Raw genomic sequence first — 19,202 nt, 5'->3', positions numbered from 1 at the left:
TGTGCCTCAATTAATTTTTCTAAACTAATATTTAAAATAACTCTGTCTCAACATCCACTTTAAGATGTAGCACCTTCTCATGTGTGAATTTGCCATGTCACCCTCTCAGAACCTTCCTGTTTTGCACCTTCATGCAGTGTCAACATCCTCGCTGGCAGCCATGCGATGTTACTGGAGTGTATCATAAACTGTCAGGTCAGGGTTGTCTCAAGTCCTTGTATACCTGTTCGCTCCTCCTAAACAGGGAGAGGGAGCAAAGGATTGAGAGGGACAAGGAAAGAGGAAAGCGACAAAAGTAAAACTGATCATATGTTACGTTATTAGATACTTTGCACCAGAGGAAGGAAACAATACAAGTCTGACGCTCTCTTGTCTATTCTCATTGTTCTGCAGTAGGTAACTCAGTCTACACATGTAGAAGCATTCCTAAATCTAGTGGGAGGAACCATGAAGCCAAGCTTAAGTCCACTGACTTGGCAAATACTGTAAAAGACATGGGAAGATCAAAGGCATTTCTATACTGAACAAAAATATAAATGCAACAACTTCAAAGATTTTACTGAATTACAGTTCATTAAAGGACAGTCAGTTTAAATTAATTAATTACACTCTAATCTATGGATTTAACATGACTGGGCAAGGGCGCATCGATTGGTGGGCCAGGGAGGGCATAAGTCCACCCACGCGGGAGCCAGGCCCAGACCTTCAGAATGAATATCCCACAAATTGGCTTTTTTACAGACAGAAAAAGACCCCAGACGACCCACAGGTGAAGTAGCCGGATGTGGAGGTCCTGGCTGGTATGGTTACATGTGGTCTGCAGTTGTGAGACCGGTTGAATGGGTAGGTGTCCAAACGTTTGACTGATAATGTATGTACAATATGCAAATAAAGTAAAGGAAATATACAGTGTGGGTGGGAGTAACTAACAGATATGCACACATGCTCATCCCCAAGACAGGTTCTACAACACTAAGAACTCATGTTACTATGGGTGCCTGTACTAGCAGTGGTTTTGGCACCAGAGAAAATAATTGTCAGACTGTGCTTGTGTGCATGTGTGCCGTCTGCTTTTTTCAACATTTAGAGAAGTGGTCTGAGACAATGCAACTGTCTGACCAAGCAGAGGAAGTGTGGAAGATACGCCACTTCATTTGACCTGCATCCGTTGTTCAGGCAAACATTTCCTACATTTATAAAACACTATCAATGGTAATTAATAAAGGTTGTGCACAAGATGTTTTGACAAGGAGAATGACCTCACCCCATTAAAAGCTAAATACCTGCCTTGTTTCTGTTTCTCCTCTTCTTCAGATGGATTGCAAGTCCAACAAGTCCTGAAGCCACCAAAACGCAGATTACAGCAATAAGAGAACCTCGTGTCCTCTCTTCACCATCTAAATTAAAAAGAGAGAAAACAATACTTTTATTAAAACATTGTGTTTCATAAAATGAGCTCTACCATACTTATTGTTTCATAAAGAAGTTGGTATTGTCTGGATATCTGCAATGTGACATTGCTACTGTACATGTTTTTACCTGTCACCTTAGAGGGATCAGTCTCTATACAGGAATGTGGAACAACAGCTGTCTCCTTGCTGACTGGGTTGGCAGCCTCACATCTGTAAGAGTCTCTGTTCTGTTCATCCAACTTGAGCGGTAGAACGAGGGTGAGGTTGTGGTCAGGGCTGCTGGTCTGGTTGAGTATCTCCCCTCCTTTGTACCAGGACAGGGTCACCTCTCTCCCGTTCTCCACAGAACACACCAAGCTACAGGAGATGTTATCATGGACCGTCACCTGAGGTTTGGACAGAACATCTGGAAGGCAAAATGAAATATGAATTAGTGAAATGGAATTTCTTTAAAGTGGCAAAGAGCAGTTACATCATTTTTTGGACATATAAATTAATGATATGGAATCATTGAGTCTTGATGAATACAACTTAACGCCACATGAGCTTGATTTACACCAGTGTTTGTAAACAAAGAAATTGCAAACAAAAGCTATGGTCTCAAAACATGGTTAAAACTATACTTTTTATATAACGGCTGATCAGGCCTTGCATCCATAGCTATGAGTTTGGGGGTGGTTACATTTCTCCAGGCCCCTGCTTTTTAACCAAACCAATAAAGCGACCACTTTAGTATTGTTTCTACTGCTGATTGCAGCTGTAATGATTTTGTCATTTACAGCACACACACACTTACAGTACACAGTCAGCTGAAATGTATGTCTCATCTTCTCTTCAGCATCTCCATTCTCCACAGTATAAACCCCAGAATCGTCTATTTGTAGGTCTGACAAAGTGAAGAATCCAGTAATATGGTTCCAGTGAAGGTGGTTTTTAAATCTCTTCTCAAGGTTGGTATTACATTGTTTAACAGGGTACACGTGTGCAATATTGCCAAGGTCTCCATAAAGTAAATTGCCAGACGTCAACACCCTCTCTGGAAAAGAGAAAAACGTTCCCACGATGCCTTTCACCTGCCGAGTCTCTGGCTGTTCTGAATGCTGGGCTGAGCAGAGTACTGTGGAGAGAGAGAGACTCAATATCAACGCATTGACTTAAATATCATAGTTCTCTAACATACTGTCGCAACTTAGTTTCTCAATTGCTTGAGAACAGAAGTCACTTTTCCTAAAAAAAATGTACATGCAGCCCCAAGCTGAAACACGTTTGTAACGTAGACACAGGGAGTCCGGAAGCAAATGCAGTTAGTTTAACAAAGCACATGGAACAATACAAAAAGAGAAGCTTAAAAATATGGAAACATGAACAATATTGCCTGGTAGCGGCAGTCTTAGCATGTAAATCTTGGTGGGCAATTTTTTTTAATGCATGCCAGCAAAGACCCTAATGTACACAATACATTAATGGCAACAAGTGGGGCACACAAACTATTAGGGCCTACATAAAGCTGTCCCATCAGCAGAGCTCTCTTTTCAGCACCATGGATTGAATCCTTACCATTGCTACACCTGGCTATCAGCGAAACAATTCAGCCTGCTTTACTGCCTTTTTAAAAAACATAGCTGGTATGGCTAACTTCCCTAAACAAATGTGGTTTCTATTGACAATCGAGATGCACAAACTACGACATAAGGGAACGATAATGGATAAGAGGCATTCCATAATTTCAATAGACAAAGAACGAGCGACGACGGACATAGCCAATATAACTGTTCAGCACTTTTGAAATGTACAGCAACAATTCCTAACAATGGGCTGCTATTACAGTATTTACCCTGTACACCAAGTAAGAACTGTAGGATAAATAAAAGGGGCATAAAGACAATGAAACATCCTACAATATTAGATTGACATCTCAAAAACAGGTTAAAGGCTACATGTGCAGCACCACCAGGTAAGAACAGTAACCTTAAGCAAAATGAAGAGGTGAAAATAGACCAAATTATTAGGGTGAAGCACATGGGCTACTAACACCTTACTACACTTAGTATTACTTTATGTATACTGTAGCCATCTCCGGCGCCGACAGAGATGGCCGCCTCGCTTCGCGTTCCTAGGAAACTATGCAGTTTTTTGTTTTTTTACGTGTTATTTCTTACATTAAGTACCCCAGGTCATCTTAGGGTTCATTACATACAGTCGAGAAGAACTACTGAATATAAGATCAGCGTCAACTCACCATCAGTACGACCAAGAATATGTTTTCCGCGACGCGGATCCTGTGTTCTGCCTTACAAACAGGACAACGGAATGGATCGCATGCAGCGACCCAAGAAAACGACTCCGAAAAAGAGGGAAACGAGGCGGTCTTCTGGTCAGACTCCGAAAAAGGGCACATCGCGCACCACTCCCCAGCATTCTTCTTTCCAATGTCCAGTCTCTTGACAACAAGGTTGACGAAATCCGAGCAAGGGTAGCATTCCAGAGGGACATCAGAGACTGCAACGTTCTCTGCTTCACGGAAACATGGCTCACTGGAGAGACGCTATCCGATGCGGTGCAGCCAACGGGTTTCTCCACGCATCGCGCCGACAGAAACAAACATCTTTCTGGTAAGAAGAGGGGCGGGGGCGTATGCCTTATGGCTAACGAGACATGGTGTGATGAAGGAAACATACAGGAACTCAAATCCTTCTGTTCACCTGATTTAGAATTCCTCACAATCAAATGTAGACCGCATTATCTTCCAAGAGAATTCTCTTCGATTATAATTACAGCCGTATATATCCCCCCCAAGCAGACACATCGATGGCTCTGAACGAACTTTATTTAACTCTTTGCAAACTGGAAACCATTTATCCGGAGGCTGCATTCATTGTAGCTGGGGATTTTAACAAAGCTAATCTGAAAACAAGACTCCCTAAATTTTATCAGCATATCGATTGCGCAACCAGGGGGTGGTAAAACCTTGGATCATTGTTACTCTAACTTCCGCGACGCATATAAGGCCCTGCCCCGCCCCCTTTCGGAAAAGCTGACCACGACTCCATTTTGCTGATCCCTGCCTACAGGCAGAAACGAAAACAAGAGGCTCCCACGCTGAGGTCTGTCCAACGCTGGTCAGACCAAGCTGACTCCACACTCCAAGACTGCTTCCATCACGTGACTGGGACATGTTTCGTATTGGCCAGATAAAAATATTGACGAATACGCTGATTCGGTGTGCGAGTTCATTAGAACGTGCGTCGAAGATGTCGTTCCCATAGCAACGATAAAAACATTCCCTAACCAGAAACCGTGGATTGATGGCAGCATTCGCGTGAAACTGAAAGCGCGAACCACTGCTTTTAATCAGGGCAAGGTGACCGGAAACATGACAGAATATAAACAATGCAGCTATTCTCTCCGCAAGGCTATTAAACAAGCTAAGCGTCAGTACAGAGACAAAGTGGAATCTCAATTCAATGGCTCAGACACAAGAGGCATGTGGCAGGGTCTACAGTCAATCACGGACTACAAGAAGAAACCCAGCCCAGTCACGGACCAGGATGTCTTGCTCCCAGGCAGACTAAATAACTTTTTTGCCCGCTTTGAGGACAATACAGTGCCACTGACACTGCCTGCAACGAAAACATGCGGTCTCTCCTTCACTGCAGCCGAGGTGAGTAAGACATTTAAACGTGTTAACCCTCGCAAGGCTGCAGGCCCAGACGGCATCCCCAGCTGCGCCCTCAGAGCATGCGCAGACCAGCTGGCCGGTGTGTTTACGGACATATTCAATCAATCCCTATACCAGTCTGCTGTTCCCACATGCTTCAAGAGGGCCACCATTGTTCCTGTTCCCAAGAAAGCTAAGGTAACGGAGCTAAACGACTACCGCCCGCAGCACTCACTTCCGTCATCATGAAGTGCTTTGAGAGACTAGTCAAGGACCATATCACCTCCACCCTACCTGACACCCTAGACCCACTCCAATTTGCTTACCGCCCAAATAGGTCCACAGACGATGCAATCTCAACCACACTGCACACTGCCCTAACCCACCTGGACAAGAGGAATACCTATGTGAGAATGCTGTTCATCGACTACAGCTCGGCATTCAACACCATAGTACCCTCCAAGCTCGACCCTGGGTCTCGACCCCGCCCTGTGCAACTGGGTACTGGACTTCCTGACGGGCCGCCCCAGGTGGTGAGGGTAGGCAACAACATCTCCTCCCCGCTGATCCTCAACACGGGGCCCCACAAGCAGTGCGTTCTGAGCCCTCTCCTGTACTCCCTGTTCACCCACGACTGCGTGGCCACGCACGCCTCCAACTCAATCATCAAGTTTGCGGACGACACAACAGTGGTAGGCTTGATTACCAACAACGACGAGACGGCCTACAGGGAGGAGGTGAGGGCCCTCGGAGTGTGGTGTCAGGAAAATAACCTCACACTCAACGTCAACAAAACTAAGGAGATGATTGTGGACTTCAGGATACAGCAGAGGGAACACCCCTATCCACATCGATGGAACAGTAGTGGAGAGGGTAGCAAGTTTTAAGTTCCTCGGCATACACATCACAGACAAACTGAATTGGTCCACTCACACTGACAGCGTCGTGAAGAAGGCGCAGCAGCGCCTCTTCAACCTCAGGAGGCTGAAGAAATTCGGCTTGTCACCAAAAGCACCCACAAACTTCTACAGATGCACAATTGAGAGCATCCTGGCGGGCTGTATCACCGCCTGGTACGGCAACTGCTCCGCCCTCAACCGTAAGGCTCTCCAGAGGGTAGTGAGGTCTGCACAACGCATCACCGGGGGCAAACTACCTGCCCTCCAGGACACCTACACCACCCGATGTTACAGGAAGGCCATAAAGATCATCAAGGACATCAACCACCCGAACCACTGCCTGTTCACCCCGCTATCATCCAGAAGGCGAGGTCAGTACAGGTGCATCAAAGCTGGGACCGAGAGACTGAAAAACAGCTTCTATCTCAAGGCCATCAGACTGTTAAACAGCCACCACTAACATTGAGTGGCTGCTGCCAACACACTGTCATTGACACTGACCCAACTCCAGCCACTTTAATAATGGGAATTGATGGGAAATGATGTAAATATATCACTAGCCACTTTAAACAATGCTACCTAATATAAATGTTACTTACCCTACATTAGTCATCTCATATTCATACGTATATACTGTACTCTACATCATCGACTGCATCCTTATGTAATACATGTATCACTAGCCACTTTGTTTACATACTCATCTCATATGTATATACTGTACTCGATACCATCTACTGTATGCTGCTCTGTACCATCACTCATTCATATATCCTTATGTACATATTCTTTATCCCCTTACACTGTGTATAAGACAGTAGTTTTGGAATTGTTAGTTAGATTACTTGTTGGTTATCACTGCATTGTCGGAACTAGAAGCACAAGCATTTCGCTACACTCGAATTAACATCTGCTAACCATGTGTATGTGACAAATACAATTTGATTTGATTTTGATTTGATTTGCATATTACAATTTATGCAGCAGCATACAATACATTTTTGGACTCATTGGCTTGTGATGTGCTCACTGAAACATGAATGTGGCACAGTGGTTTCATCATCAGTCTGGCATTCTCTGGATTTATGGTGGGACTCAGGAAGAAAAAAAATTCAGCCACTCCATTGAATAGCAGGCTAATATTATCGGTTGCTTTGCACTGCACCACTGATTCCTTCCAAACGACTCATTGTATAAGGGAACAGGGTGAAACCGATGCATACAAGGGAGGCAGATGGTTCGAGTCTGATATTTACTATAATCCAAGGGGCAGGCCAGAGAATGGTCACAGACAGGCAAAATATCATAACGAGGCACAGAGTGGCAGGCAGGCTGAGAGTCAACGGTCAAAAACGGGAGGACTAGCAAAAGAGCGATTGTCACGTCCTGACCGTAGTTCCTGTTTTAGGTCTCTATTTTGGTTTGGCCAGGGTGTGGGTTGGGGTGGGCATTCATTTCTGTGTTTGGCCTGGTATGGTTCCCAATCAGAGGCAGCTGTCAATCGTTGTCTCTGATTGAGAACCATACTTAGGTAGCCTGTTCCCACCTGTGTTTGTGGATAGTTATTTTCTGTTTAGTGTGTGTTGCACCTGACGGAGCTGTTTCGGTTGTTCTTTTGTTGCTTGTTTGATAGTGTTCAGTTTTACCATTAAAATGATGAACTCTTACCACACTGCACCTTGGTCCTCACCTACTTCCACCAACAGCCGTTACAGCGATTAGAAAAAAGCAGGAGCAAAGAAAAACACGCTGGTTGACAAGACGAACTGGCAACAGACAAACAGGGAACATCGGAATAAATACCCAGGGACTAATGGGGAAAACGGGTGACACCTTGAGGTGGGTGGAGACAATCACAAAAACAGGTGAACCAGATCAGGGCGTGACACATTGTTGAATTTGGGATTTCCAACTTGTGTAATCTTTGTCCAATAGCCGATGAGCACCGATATGTTTTATCTATAATTTATCTTCATTATTTCTCTTCATATGACAAGAATTAAATAGGATTTGACAGATTGTCTCCTTGATTTATGATTATGACTGCTAGCTAAGATTTTGAAAGTAAGATGTTGACATGATCAGTCCAATCCAAGCCACTGTAGATATAACTTGATTTGACATCGTCATTTTATCTGTGACCAATGACCTTGAGCCTTCTGGAAGGGGACATATCTAAGTCTATGGCAGGACCCAAATGGCTCACATTCTTGATGTCCACTCTTACTAAAGGTGGGTGACGTAGTGTCCACATGAGTGACAGAACACTGAGCCAATCATGGTGCAATTCTGAGCCAATCATGGTCAAATGCTCCTATTTTCTGCTGGCCTGCCCCACCAAAGAAAGCACTGAGCTAGGCTGAAACGCATGTATTTTGGAGATAACTATTTGTACGTAACTTTATTAACTCAAATATATACATTTTTTACACTGTTTGCAAACTGATGTGACACGTATTAATACAAAAATAATATGCAAAAAAGGCAACCCCCCCAAAATAAAAATCTGTATATATCTATATATTTTTTTGCAAAAAATATGGGGCTCCTGAATGACGGGTCGCTACTGATTAAGACTCAAAACATGAACTATTCGAAATAAAAACAACCTCAACCTCAAAACGTATTACTTATCTAATGAAAAGTTCACTCACTCGTCACACAATGGCGCAATAAATGCTAACTATCAACTATCAATATACCCTTACATGGTTAACCCTCTTTTATATTTGTGACATTTGTTGATACTATAATTATACTATAAACCATAAAATACAACTAAACATACAACAGCATGGGCTGTATTCTTTTTTCCCGAAATAATTTGACCAAAAATGACCAATGCAGAAAGAATGTCACTCAAGAACAAAATATTTTATGACCTTTTTCCATGTTGTCCTTCACAAATTCAATGATGCTGTACAGTATATACAGAGAATAAAAATAAAATAAACCTAGCTAAAAAAAAATCGCTGCAAAAACAAATAAATTCAACAACATAAATACAGTATACCACATTCATCTCCATTCGTTCTTGTCGATCAGGCCACGTTTTCATCAACATCACCCTGTTTTCCCTTACAATGCAGAGAAGAAAGAAATATCCTTGTATCCTTATACCTCTCCTCTTCCTCGGTCCATTCTTGCAAACAGCAATTCAGAGGTGAGTGACCTCTTTAACGCATGAATAAGGACTGATTGCTGATTGAACAATTGTGCAAAACAGTTTTGCACGCCTGTAGACGAGGTTCACATTAATTGGAGTCATTTGTATCAGCTGTGACCAAATGTTTTAATTTTGTTTGACCTGATTTACTCAACTGAATTTTGCCTGTTGTTGAGATTTGTGTTTACTGTTTTGCAAAAAATTGCTTAGTATTTGGTGAGAAAGCCTTTACAGTTTTGCAAGGAATAATACTGTTTTGCTCATTAGGTTATGATGTAGATAATTGTCATTAAAAGTGTCTTAGCAATCGAGAAACTGTAAAGGCCTGATGTGATATTGACAGATAGGAAAGAAATGTCAGGACTGGTAGTTCTATGAATATGTTTGCGCACACTCATAGGATAACCATTTTGGGTTCTATGTAGAGCCTCCTGGGGTAAGGGTTCCCTGAAACCGAAAACGGTTCTTCTAGACAGCACCTTTTTTTTAAAGTGTACACACTGAAATAAAGACTCTCAGCAGATTCTTCTTCTGCTGTTAATGGCACAATCACTGAAATGCCATCATTGTAAAAAAAAATCACAATCCTTTATTACTTTATTTTTTTGTATCTTCATGGGAAATCCCATTGAAATCAAAACCAGAGAGCCCTGCATGTACACAAATTATACAAAATGTAGAATTTCTTCTTAACTGACTTGCCTAGTTAAATAAAGGTCAAATAAAAATAGCATCGAGGTCCGATAAATCGTAGGTCTGTAATTGAACAATGAGGTAAGGTATGACAGAAGTTTGCACAAGAGGGCTTTATAAACAAAAAGAGAGCAGTGTATTGATCTACAAGACTTAGGTGAGGGCCAGCCTACTTTCTGATATGGAATGTAATGATTTGTAATGAACCCGTCCCCCGTAATACAGCGAAGTGTGCTATTCTAAACTGCATCTAATGGTTTCAGTGTAGTGGTAGTTGCATTCATATAAACGGTGTCACCGTAGTCTAGTAATTGCAGGAAAGTTGACTGAATTATCTGCTTTCTGCTGTTCAAGGAGAGGCATGATCTATTACAAAAAATAAGCCCATTTTTATTCTCAACTTCTTAACTAACTCATCCATATTCTTTTTAAAATATAACGTTTTGGCAATACAGATGCCCAGATATTTACAAGCGAGACACGATCAACACAGGCACTATCCAATGTACATACGCATATATCATAAGATACATTTTTAGGTGAATTGGAAAACATCATGAACTTGGTTTTAAATTCAAAAAGTGTTAATTTCAGTTCAACAAAGGCAGAGCGCAGTGTAGCCTAGTGGTTAGAGCGTTGGACTAGTAACCGGAAGGTTGCGAGTTCAAACCCCCGAGCTGACAAGGTACAAATCTGTCAATCTGCCCCTGAACAGGCAGTTAACCCACTGTTCCCAGGCTGTCATTGAAAATAAGAATGTGTTCTTAACTGACTTGCCTGGTTAAATAAAGGTAAAAAAACAATCTATAATAGAATTGTGTAATTTGAAGTGTCAAATTAAAAGCGTATTTAACGCGTCAAATTGTGTTATGTCACATGTATGTTTTTTGACACACAAAGACTAATACTGTTCAATGTGCCTCACCTTAATACTTAGGTATATTTTGAACTTTTAATTTTGCCTATTGTTTTAACTTGATAGTGTGCATGTTGCCTATAACATGTATTAGAGAAAAGTTATCATTGAATATTGTAAGAGCTTTCATTGTCTGTTTATATTTCCCATGATTTATCCTACCTGGTGTACAGGGAGTACACTAAGAACGGCCCATGTTCTGAATTCCGTCTCTGTACATTTCAAAAGTGCTGACCAAGTTATGTTGACTACGTCCATCGTCACTCGCTCATAGTCTTAATTGAAATTACGGATTGCCACTTATCCGCTTGTCGTCTCATTATGCCATAGTTTGTGCATCTCAATTGTCAGTAGAAACCACATTTGTTTAAGCAAGTCAGCCATATCAGCTATGTTTTTTTAAAAGGCAGTAAATGAGGCTGAATTAACTGTTTCGCTGCCAGACAATAATCCGCTGAAAGCCAGGTGTAGCAGTGGTAAGGTGTTGGGACTCTGCTGTTGGGACAGCTTTATGTTGGCCCTAACAGTTTGTGGGCACCGTTTGTCACGCTTATAGTGCATTTAATGTATTGTTTTTTTTTACATGCTAAAATCGTCACTGCTCCTAGTTACAGCATACAGAGACAATTTTGTTTTACAATGTAGCCCAATTTAGAAATTCTGGCTGTGGTAACTACTGACAACCTTCCTGTCCTGCCAGCCTGGTTACTGCCTCACGAGAGAGCAAACACAATTTTTCATGGAAACGAGGTAGGCCAATGTGTATGAAAGAGTAGTGGAATCTGTGTGGGTAGCTGGACAGGTAGGATGACTGACAGTGAAGGTGAACAGGTGGTCACGTTTCAGGTGACAGAGGAATGGATGAGACTGAGGCAGGAATTCCTTTAACATAAAGTGGTATATTTACTGAGTAGTCTGTGGTGGATTCATGGACGCACAGAACGTCTGGATCAGATGGAGTTAACCTCTTCAACCTATGGGGGCGCTATGTCATTATTGGATAAAAAAACGTGCCCGTTTTAAGCGCAATATTTTGTCACGAAAAGATGCTCGACTATGCATATAATTGGCAGCTTTGGAAAGAAAACACTCTGACGTTTTCAAAACTGCAAAGATATTATCTGTGAGTGCCCCAGAAATGATGCTACAGGCGAAACCAAGATGTAACCTCAAACAGGAAATGAGCTGAATTTTTGAAGCTCTGTTTTACTATTGTCTCCTTATATGGCTGTGAATGTGCTGTGAACGAGCTTATGCTCTCTGCCGTTCGTTCAAGATGTCTGCAGCATTGTGACGTATTTGTAGGCATATCATTGGAAGATTGGCCATAAGAGACTACATTTGCCAGGGTCCCGTCCGGTGTCCTTTGTCTAAATTGGTGCGTAATTCTCAGTGGCAATCATTTTACCATGCGATACAGACAGAGAAGCACACTTCCAGGAACGATACATCATTGAAGAGATATGTAGAAAAACACCTTGAGGATTGATTCTAAACAACGTTTGCCATGTTTCAGTCGATATTATGGAGTTATTATGGAAAAAGTTCGGCGTTTTTATAACTGAATTTTCGGGGTTTTTTGGTAGCCAAACATGACGCAGAAAACGGACCGATTTCTCCTGCACAAATAATCTTTCAGGAAAACTGAACATTTGCTATCTAACTGAGAGTCTCCTCATTGAAAACATCCGAAGTTCTTCAAAGGTAAATGATTTATTGAATGTTTTTGCTGGTTTTTGTGAAAATGTTGCCTGGTGATGCTAACGCTAAATGCTAACGCTAAATGCTAACGCTAAATGCTAGTTTTGCTATGGTAGAGAAGCATATTTTTGAAAATCTGAGATGACAGTGTTGTTAACAAAAGGCTACGCATGAGAGCTAGCATATTGATTTAATTTCATTTGCGATTTTCATGAATAGTTAACGTTGCGTTATGGTAATGGGCTTGAGGCTGTAGTCATGATCCCGGATCCAGGTTGGCTCGACGCAAGAAGTTAAGGAAGAGAAAGCAGCGAGATCAGGCGATGGCAATTTCCTCCTTTTATGGAGTTGAGATCTGTCTGACATTTCCACCTGACCTAATTAAAGCGCCCCTGGCCCAGCTGAGTAAATGGCAACTCCATGGGCCTTTTCTACAGCCACCCCAGAAATTTGTTAAATTCCACACTCCTCAAAAAAGGCTCATTGCTCCCCGTCCTCTGTCATCTCAGGGAGAGGAATTAGTCGGGCAACTGGCCGGATATATGTCCGGTTCTTCACCTGGATCTACACTGATCTAACACGACCATCGGTAACAGGCATGGTCTTAGTTATACGGCCCACCGGCCAGAAGGCTCGAGGCAGCTGAGGGTCCACCATCATTACTACTTGGCCAGTTTCCAGGCTGGCCATTTCTCTCCGCCATTTCCCTCTGTGCTATAGACCTGGTAGGTAATCGCGAATGAATCGGGCCCAAATATGGTCAGCTAAGATTTGGCTGTGTCGCCACCGGCGTCTGCCTACGAGGTTGGTATCAGCATACATGGCTTGAGGGAGAGACTCATCTCGGCGTCCCATCAAGAGCATATTCGGTGTAACCGGATCGGGGTCAGCGATGTCTGCAGAGAGATATCCCAAGGGTTTGTAGTTCAGAATGGTACCAAAACATTCAAAGGCCATTTTCTCAAAAGTGAGGTTAGAAGTTTATCAACTTTCAAAGAATAATTACTTTCCCATTGTTCCTCAAATGCAGTGTATGATATACCATTTTGTAGCTCTGTGTCTCTGCTTTTATCCGACGTTAAAAACACAATTTCATATTTTGCTACATAAGACCGAATCAAGGCGGTCGGTCACATATGTAATTTACATAATTATTGCACGTTCCGTTTCAGTGGCAATTGGTGGGGCAAATTCAACTTATTTTTTAGATGCATGCCAGCAAAGCCACTACAGAACACCACACCAAACAATATATTAATTGCACTATAACAGTGACAAACGGAGCCCACGAACTGTTAGGACCTACATAAAGCTATCCCAACAGCAGAACTTTCTTTTCAACCCCATGGAGTGAATCCTTACCACCGCTACACCTGGCTGTCAGTAGAGCCTTGTCTGGCAGCGAAACAGTTAATTCAGCCTCATTTACTGCCTTTAAAAAAAACATAGCTGATATGGCTGACTTTCTAAAACAAATGTGTTTTCTACTGACAATTGAAATGTACAAACTATGGCAAAAGGGAACGATGAGCAGATAAGAGGCGATCCATAATTTCGATTAAGACAATGAGCAAGCTAAGACGGACGTAGTCAATGTAACTATTTGTTCAGCACTTTTGAAATGTATAGCGACAGAATTCAGAACATGGGTCATCCTTACAGTATTCTCCCTGTACACCAAGTCAGAACTGTAGGATAAATAAAAGAGACATAAGCAGACAATGAAAGCTCTTACAATATTTGATTGATGGGGGGTGTCATTTTGGGGGGGTATGTGCTCAAACTAAACAAATTGCACCCCCACAGACTCTTGGGCAATTATTACAAGAAGAGGGGAACGCAGCATAATCTGATGAGTAAATAATTTAGCAAAACTGTTTTGAACTGGAATAGGCACACAATTCCAGTCAAAATAGAAGACTGTCAGAAATACCATTACTATATCCAACCCAACTCCATTTGTTGCCACTATCATATATCACAGTGGTTTTCAAACTTTTTGATCCACTACCACCAAAAAGTAGTGTTGCAAAACTTGGGACCCGCGCGCAAGTCCATGTATGTGTGAACACTAAATCATGCGCACAAAATCGCTGCGCAAATGTAGCTTGTCATTACAGCATAAAGGTTGATGCATTTTCAAAACGCCAGATGCAGAAATAAACTGTTTTACACCTGCATTTGGAGCAGAAATTAATTCATTTTAGGATCCAATTTCAACTAGGAGTGCTCCTTGCCAGCCGGGTAGCCCAGTTCTTCCTCACAAACATCATGATGAATTCACCAGAATATGTTGCATCTTCATCCCATAATATTACACATACAATATAGCCAGCAGCCACCCAAACTCACAGCACACACGTTACCTAACCACGACCAACCCCGATGTAATGGATTAGTAATTATTGGTAGATTACATTGCCACAACATTAGGGAAGGTCATGTCATGACATTACCAATAATTACCAATCCATTTGTTGGGGTTGGTTGCGGTTATGTAATATGTTTGCTGGACTAGGCCCATCTGAAATATGAAACTGATAAATCAGATCGCCAGGTAGCCTATTAGTGTTCTGGCAAAAATATCTCCATCGTAGTTTTTTAAACTGTATTTTATATGTATAAACTATTCTGAAAATGGAGGAAATTGCTACATCCGACGAGAATCATCTCCTGTTGTCTGATTTTCCCAAGAGGTCAAAGGTTCACCAATACATTCTTACATGCCAAACCCACTTCCTCACACAATGACTGCAGAGTGCTATGTGTTAGTATCAAGCAGGTCACCCATGACACAAATCAGTATTTGAAGTCCATCCATCACTCGGTCTAATTTCCAAGTATAATGACATCCTGTCCAGTCCATTATGTGGTACAAAATAGAAACAATGCTGTATTAACAAAGCTTTCTCTCAAGCTTTTAGTAGCTACTATCAGAGTCAGTAAGATTTTCAGAGGATTGGGGAAATAAAACAAGTCCAAACCTGTTCATAAGATGAACAGATTCAGGCAGTCAGTTGATGGCTGCTGTCTTTTGAAAGTACATGTATTACCTTGTACATGCAAAACATTTTCAAATATTGGTACAATCAAATGCAGTATGTGCATAATGGGCGGTAGGTATTTTGACTTGAGATCTACAATCCCTTCAGAAAGTATTGAAACCTCTTGCCCTTTTCCCCATTTTGGTGTTTTACAGCCTGGATTTATAATGGATTTAATTGAGATTGTGTGTCACTCACCTAAACACAATACCCCATTATGTCAAAGTGGCATTATGTTTTTAGAAATATGCCTTGGAGTATGGTGAAGTTATTAATTACACGTTGGATGGTGTATCAATACACACAGTCACAATAAAGATACAGGCGACCTTCCTAACTCAGTTACCGGAGAGGAAGGATTTCACCATGATTTCACCATGAGGCCAATGGTGACTTTAAAACAGTGACAGTTTAATGTGATAGGAGAAAATTGAGGATAGGTCAACAACATTGTAGTTACTCTACAATGCTAACCTAAACGATACAGTGAAAAGAAGGTAGCCTATACAGAATAAAACATATTCCAAAACATGCATCCTGTTTGCAAAAAGGCATTGAAGACAAACTGCAATTTTTTTTGCAAATAAATTACATTCATGTCCTGAATGCAAAGTGTTACGATTGGGGCAAATCCAACACAACACATCACTGAGTACCACTCTTCATATTTTCAAGCATGGTGGTGGCTTCAATGTTTTATGGGTATGTTTGTCATCGGCAAGGACTAGATCGATTTTTGGGGGATAAAAATAAATGGAATAGAGCTAAGCACAGGCAAAATCTGGTTGACTCAGGGGTGTGAATACTAATGTAAATTAGATATTTCTGCATTTAATTGTCAGTACTTTTTTTTAGATTTCTAAAAATATGTTTTCACTTTGTCATTATGGGGTTTTGTGCGTAGCTGGATGAGAGGAAAATAAATGTACTCCATTTTGAATTCAGGCTGTAATAAAACAAAATGTGGAATAAATCAACGGGTCAAGGGGCGGCAGGTAGCCTAGTGTTTCGAGGATTGGGCCAGTAACCGAAAGGTTGCTGGATCGAATCCCTAAGCTGACAAGGTAAAAATGTCATTCTGCACCTGAACAAGGCAGTTAACCAACTGTTCCCGGGTAGGCCGTCATTGTAAATAAGAATTTGTTCTTAACTGACTTGCCTAGTTAAATTTTAAAAAGTAGGAACTTCAATTTCCATAAAAATCTCCCTTTTACATCAATTAATGGTTTACACAAAAGTAAGAGTTGCATCTGCAGATCTCAAGTCAGAACACTGCCATGTCTATACTCCAGCAAGTATGGTCAAGTTTTTAATGGTAAACTATCTAAGTAAATACCAGACATAGGACAGATTGTAATTAATGTCTAATTAATAAAGTGTCAGGTGAGTGCAGTACATTTTAAGCCTAGCATCACTCCTCTCATCCACAAAAAGGTATAACATTGGGAAATGGCTCATTCTCAGGTTGGCCAAAACATTGTTAATAGGTTGAATGAGCCTGATTACACGATAACGTGCAAGTCTCTACAAGATCATTTTGTGGGTGTAGTATGATATCACAGATGAAGGTGATGACATGCCAGCATAAAAAATTGCACTGCGTATAATATGGGTGGCCAAACCTAGTACAGAGAGCCAAACCTAGTCCAGAGAGCCAAACCTAGTCCAGAGAGCAGCAGCCGGCAGGCTTTGTTCCAGTGAAGCACTAACAAACTGATTCAAACAATTAACTTATTATGGTCTTCATTCAAAATAACCATTCATTCAGTTGAGCTGGAACAAAAGCATGCATGAACTTCAGCCCTAGCAGACCATGGATTGGCCACCTTTGGTGATGTACTCACCATGGGTTCTATAATCAACTCTATATTCTAAGATGTCAAACACATTTGTGTTCTTTCATTTGCAAGAGTGCATATGTGTAAACTGCAGTACGAGTTACACAAATATTGTAGAACAACCAATGAAGTTGTGAAATCTAGTTCAGTTGGGAAGAACGTCAACCCAGTATGCCTGCTTTGCCAACCCACACCACTTGTAAGCTAATACCAGACATTAGATTTCATAATGTGAAGAAGCAGGCCTACACTAGCCTCATATAACCATCCTGATCTTACAATGTGTTTCGCTACAAAGATAGTGAAACACTTTGTAAAGCTTGCGAGATCAGGATGGTTATACCAGGCTAGGCCTATACCCCAAGCAAATTCCGAGTTGTTCTGAAAAGCCGAAAATGTTGTTTACAAAAATGTAAATGTTAAAAAGAAATGGAAGCTCGCATAATACGGATTGCAACTTCAGTTACAGTAATGCAACAATGTGATTAGCAACTGACAGAAGTCAGGACCGTAAGGGACAGTTTTGAGTAATGAAATGCCATAGACCTGATAAGGCAATATTATGAACAATGACTGGTCATCTTCAGTGGGTTGTCTAATGAGAACACCTGAGTAAACAGTTTCTTCAACCCCCTAAGGCATCTGCACTATCATGTCCTCCGTGCAAAAAATAACAAAGTAGTTCTTTACTTTAACACTTAAAGCACAGAGACAGACAAAAAACATTACGTATAATACTAACTGACATTACACATTTCTGTGAGTGTTCCGTATTTCCTTGTGTCAGCTGTGGTCTTTTCTGGACATTGTGATTCCTAATTTTACCAAGCGTTGGTGTGTGTATATATATATATATATATATATATATATGTGTGTGTAGGCTACATACACTAAACATAAATACATACAGTTGAAGTCTGTTATGTTGGAGTCATTAAAACTCATTTTTCAACCACTCCACAAATTTCTTGTTAACAAACTGTATTATTGGCAAGTCGGTTAGGACATCTACTTTGTGCATGACACAAGTCATTTTTCCAACAATTGTTTACAGACAGATTATTTCACTAAATCACAATTCCAGTGGGTCAGAAGTTTACATACACCAAGTTGACTGCCTTTAACCTCTTCAGTCGACCCTCTACTTTTTTGAACATTCTGTTAAAAATTGCGCAACATTTCAGCGCCCTGCTACTCATGCCAGGAATATAGTATATGCATTTGCTTAGTCTGTGTGGATAGAAAACACTCAGACGTTTAAAAAACTGGTTAAATCACTGCTGTGGCTTTACCAGAACGGCATTTACATCGAAAAGCACAGGAAAAACTGATCACTGAAAATGGGAAAATATATCCATGCGCTACTTGATCCCATTGATAAAGGTGAACCACAATTAATTGACTGAGGTTGCAGTACCTACAGCTTCCACACGGTGTCTAGAGTCTTGTCATTTCCCTTCGAGTTTTTTCTTGGTCAAACACATGCAGGACATCAGATCTAATCCGGTCTAGGACCGGATATTTTCGTTGAGTTTCTAGCCGGACATTTTTCCAGACGGACAGCTAATGATCTTTACATCGCCTCCTGATGAATTTTATCGCTTATTAACGTTTACTAATACCTAAAGTTGCATTACAAACGTATTTCAAGTGTTTTGTGAAAGTTTATCGTCGACTTTTTGAATTTAAAAAATGACGTTACGTTTTGAAACAATGTTTTTTTCGTTTATCACACAGTCTACATATAACGATATCTAGGCTTTATATGGACCGATTTAATCGAAATAAAGACCCAAATAGTGTTTATGGGACATCTAGGAGTGCCAACAAAGAAGATGGTGAAAGGTAATGAATGTTTTCTATTTTATTGTGCGG

The 19,202-nt window shown here is 41.1% G+C and overlaps 1 protein-coding gene across 1 annotated transcript in view; it reads right to left on the bottom strand.

The window, feature by feature from the left end:
- Positions 1 to 8,738, bottom strand: part of LOC115137529 (uncharacterized) — a 33,207-nt gene extending 24,469 nt beyond the window's left edge. The window contains exons 1-4 of the mRNA XM_065024095.1: positions 8,729 to 8,738; positions 2,209 to 2,529; positions 1,540 to 1,818; positions 1,284 to 1,397 (exon numbers count right to left, since the gene is read on the bottom strand). Coding sequence (XP_064880167.1) covers positions 1,284 to 1,397; positions 1,540 to 1,818; positions 2,209 to 2,529; positions 8,729 to 8,738 — 724 coding nt within the window. The remainder of the gene's footprint in view (positions 1 to 1,283; positions 1,398 to 1,539; positions 1,819 to 2,208; positions 2,530 to 8,728) is intronic.
- Between the last annotated feature and the right edge of the window lie 10,464 nt (positions 8,739 to 19,202).

Source organism: Oncorhynchus nerka, linkage group LG11 (genome assembly GCF_034236695.1).
Source record: "Oncorhynchus nerka isolate Pitt River linkage group LG11, Oner_Uvic_2.0, whole genome shotgun sequence".
NCBI classification, from domain to species: Eukaryota; Metazoa; Chordata; class Actinopteri; order Salmoniformes; family Salmonidae; genus Oncorhynchus; species Oncorhynchus nerka.
Note: the sequence above shows the minus strand (reverse complement) of the source record. Positions and strands in the feature narration are given on the sequence as shown.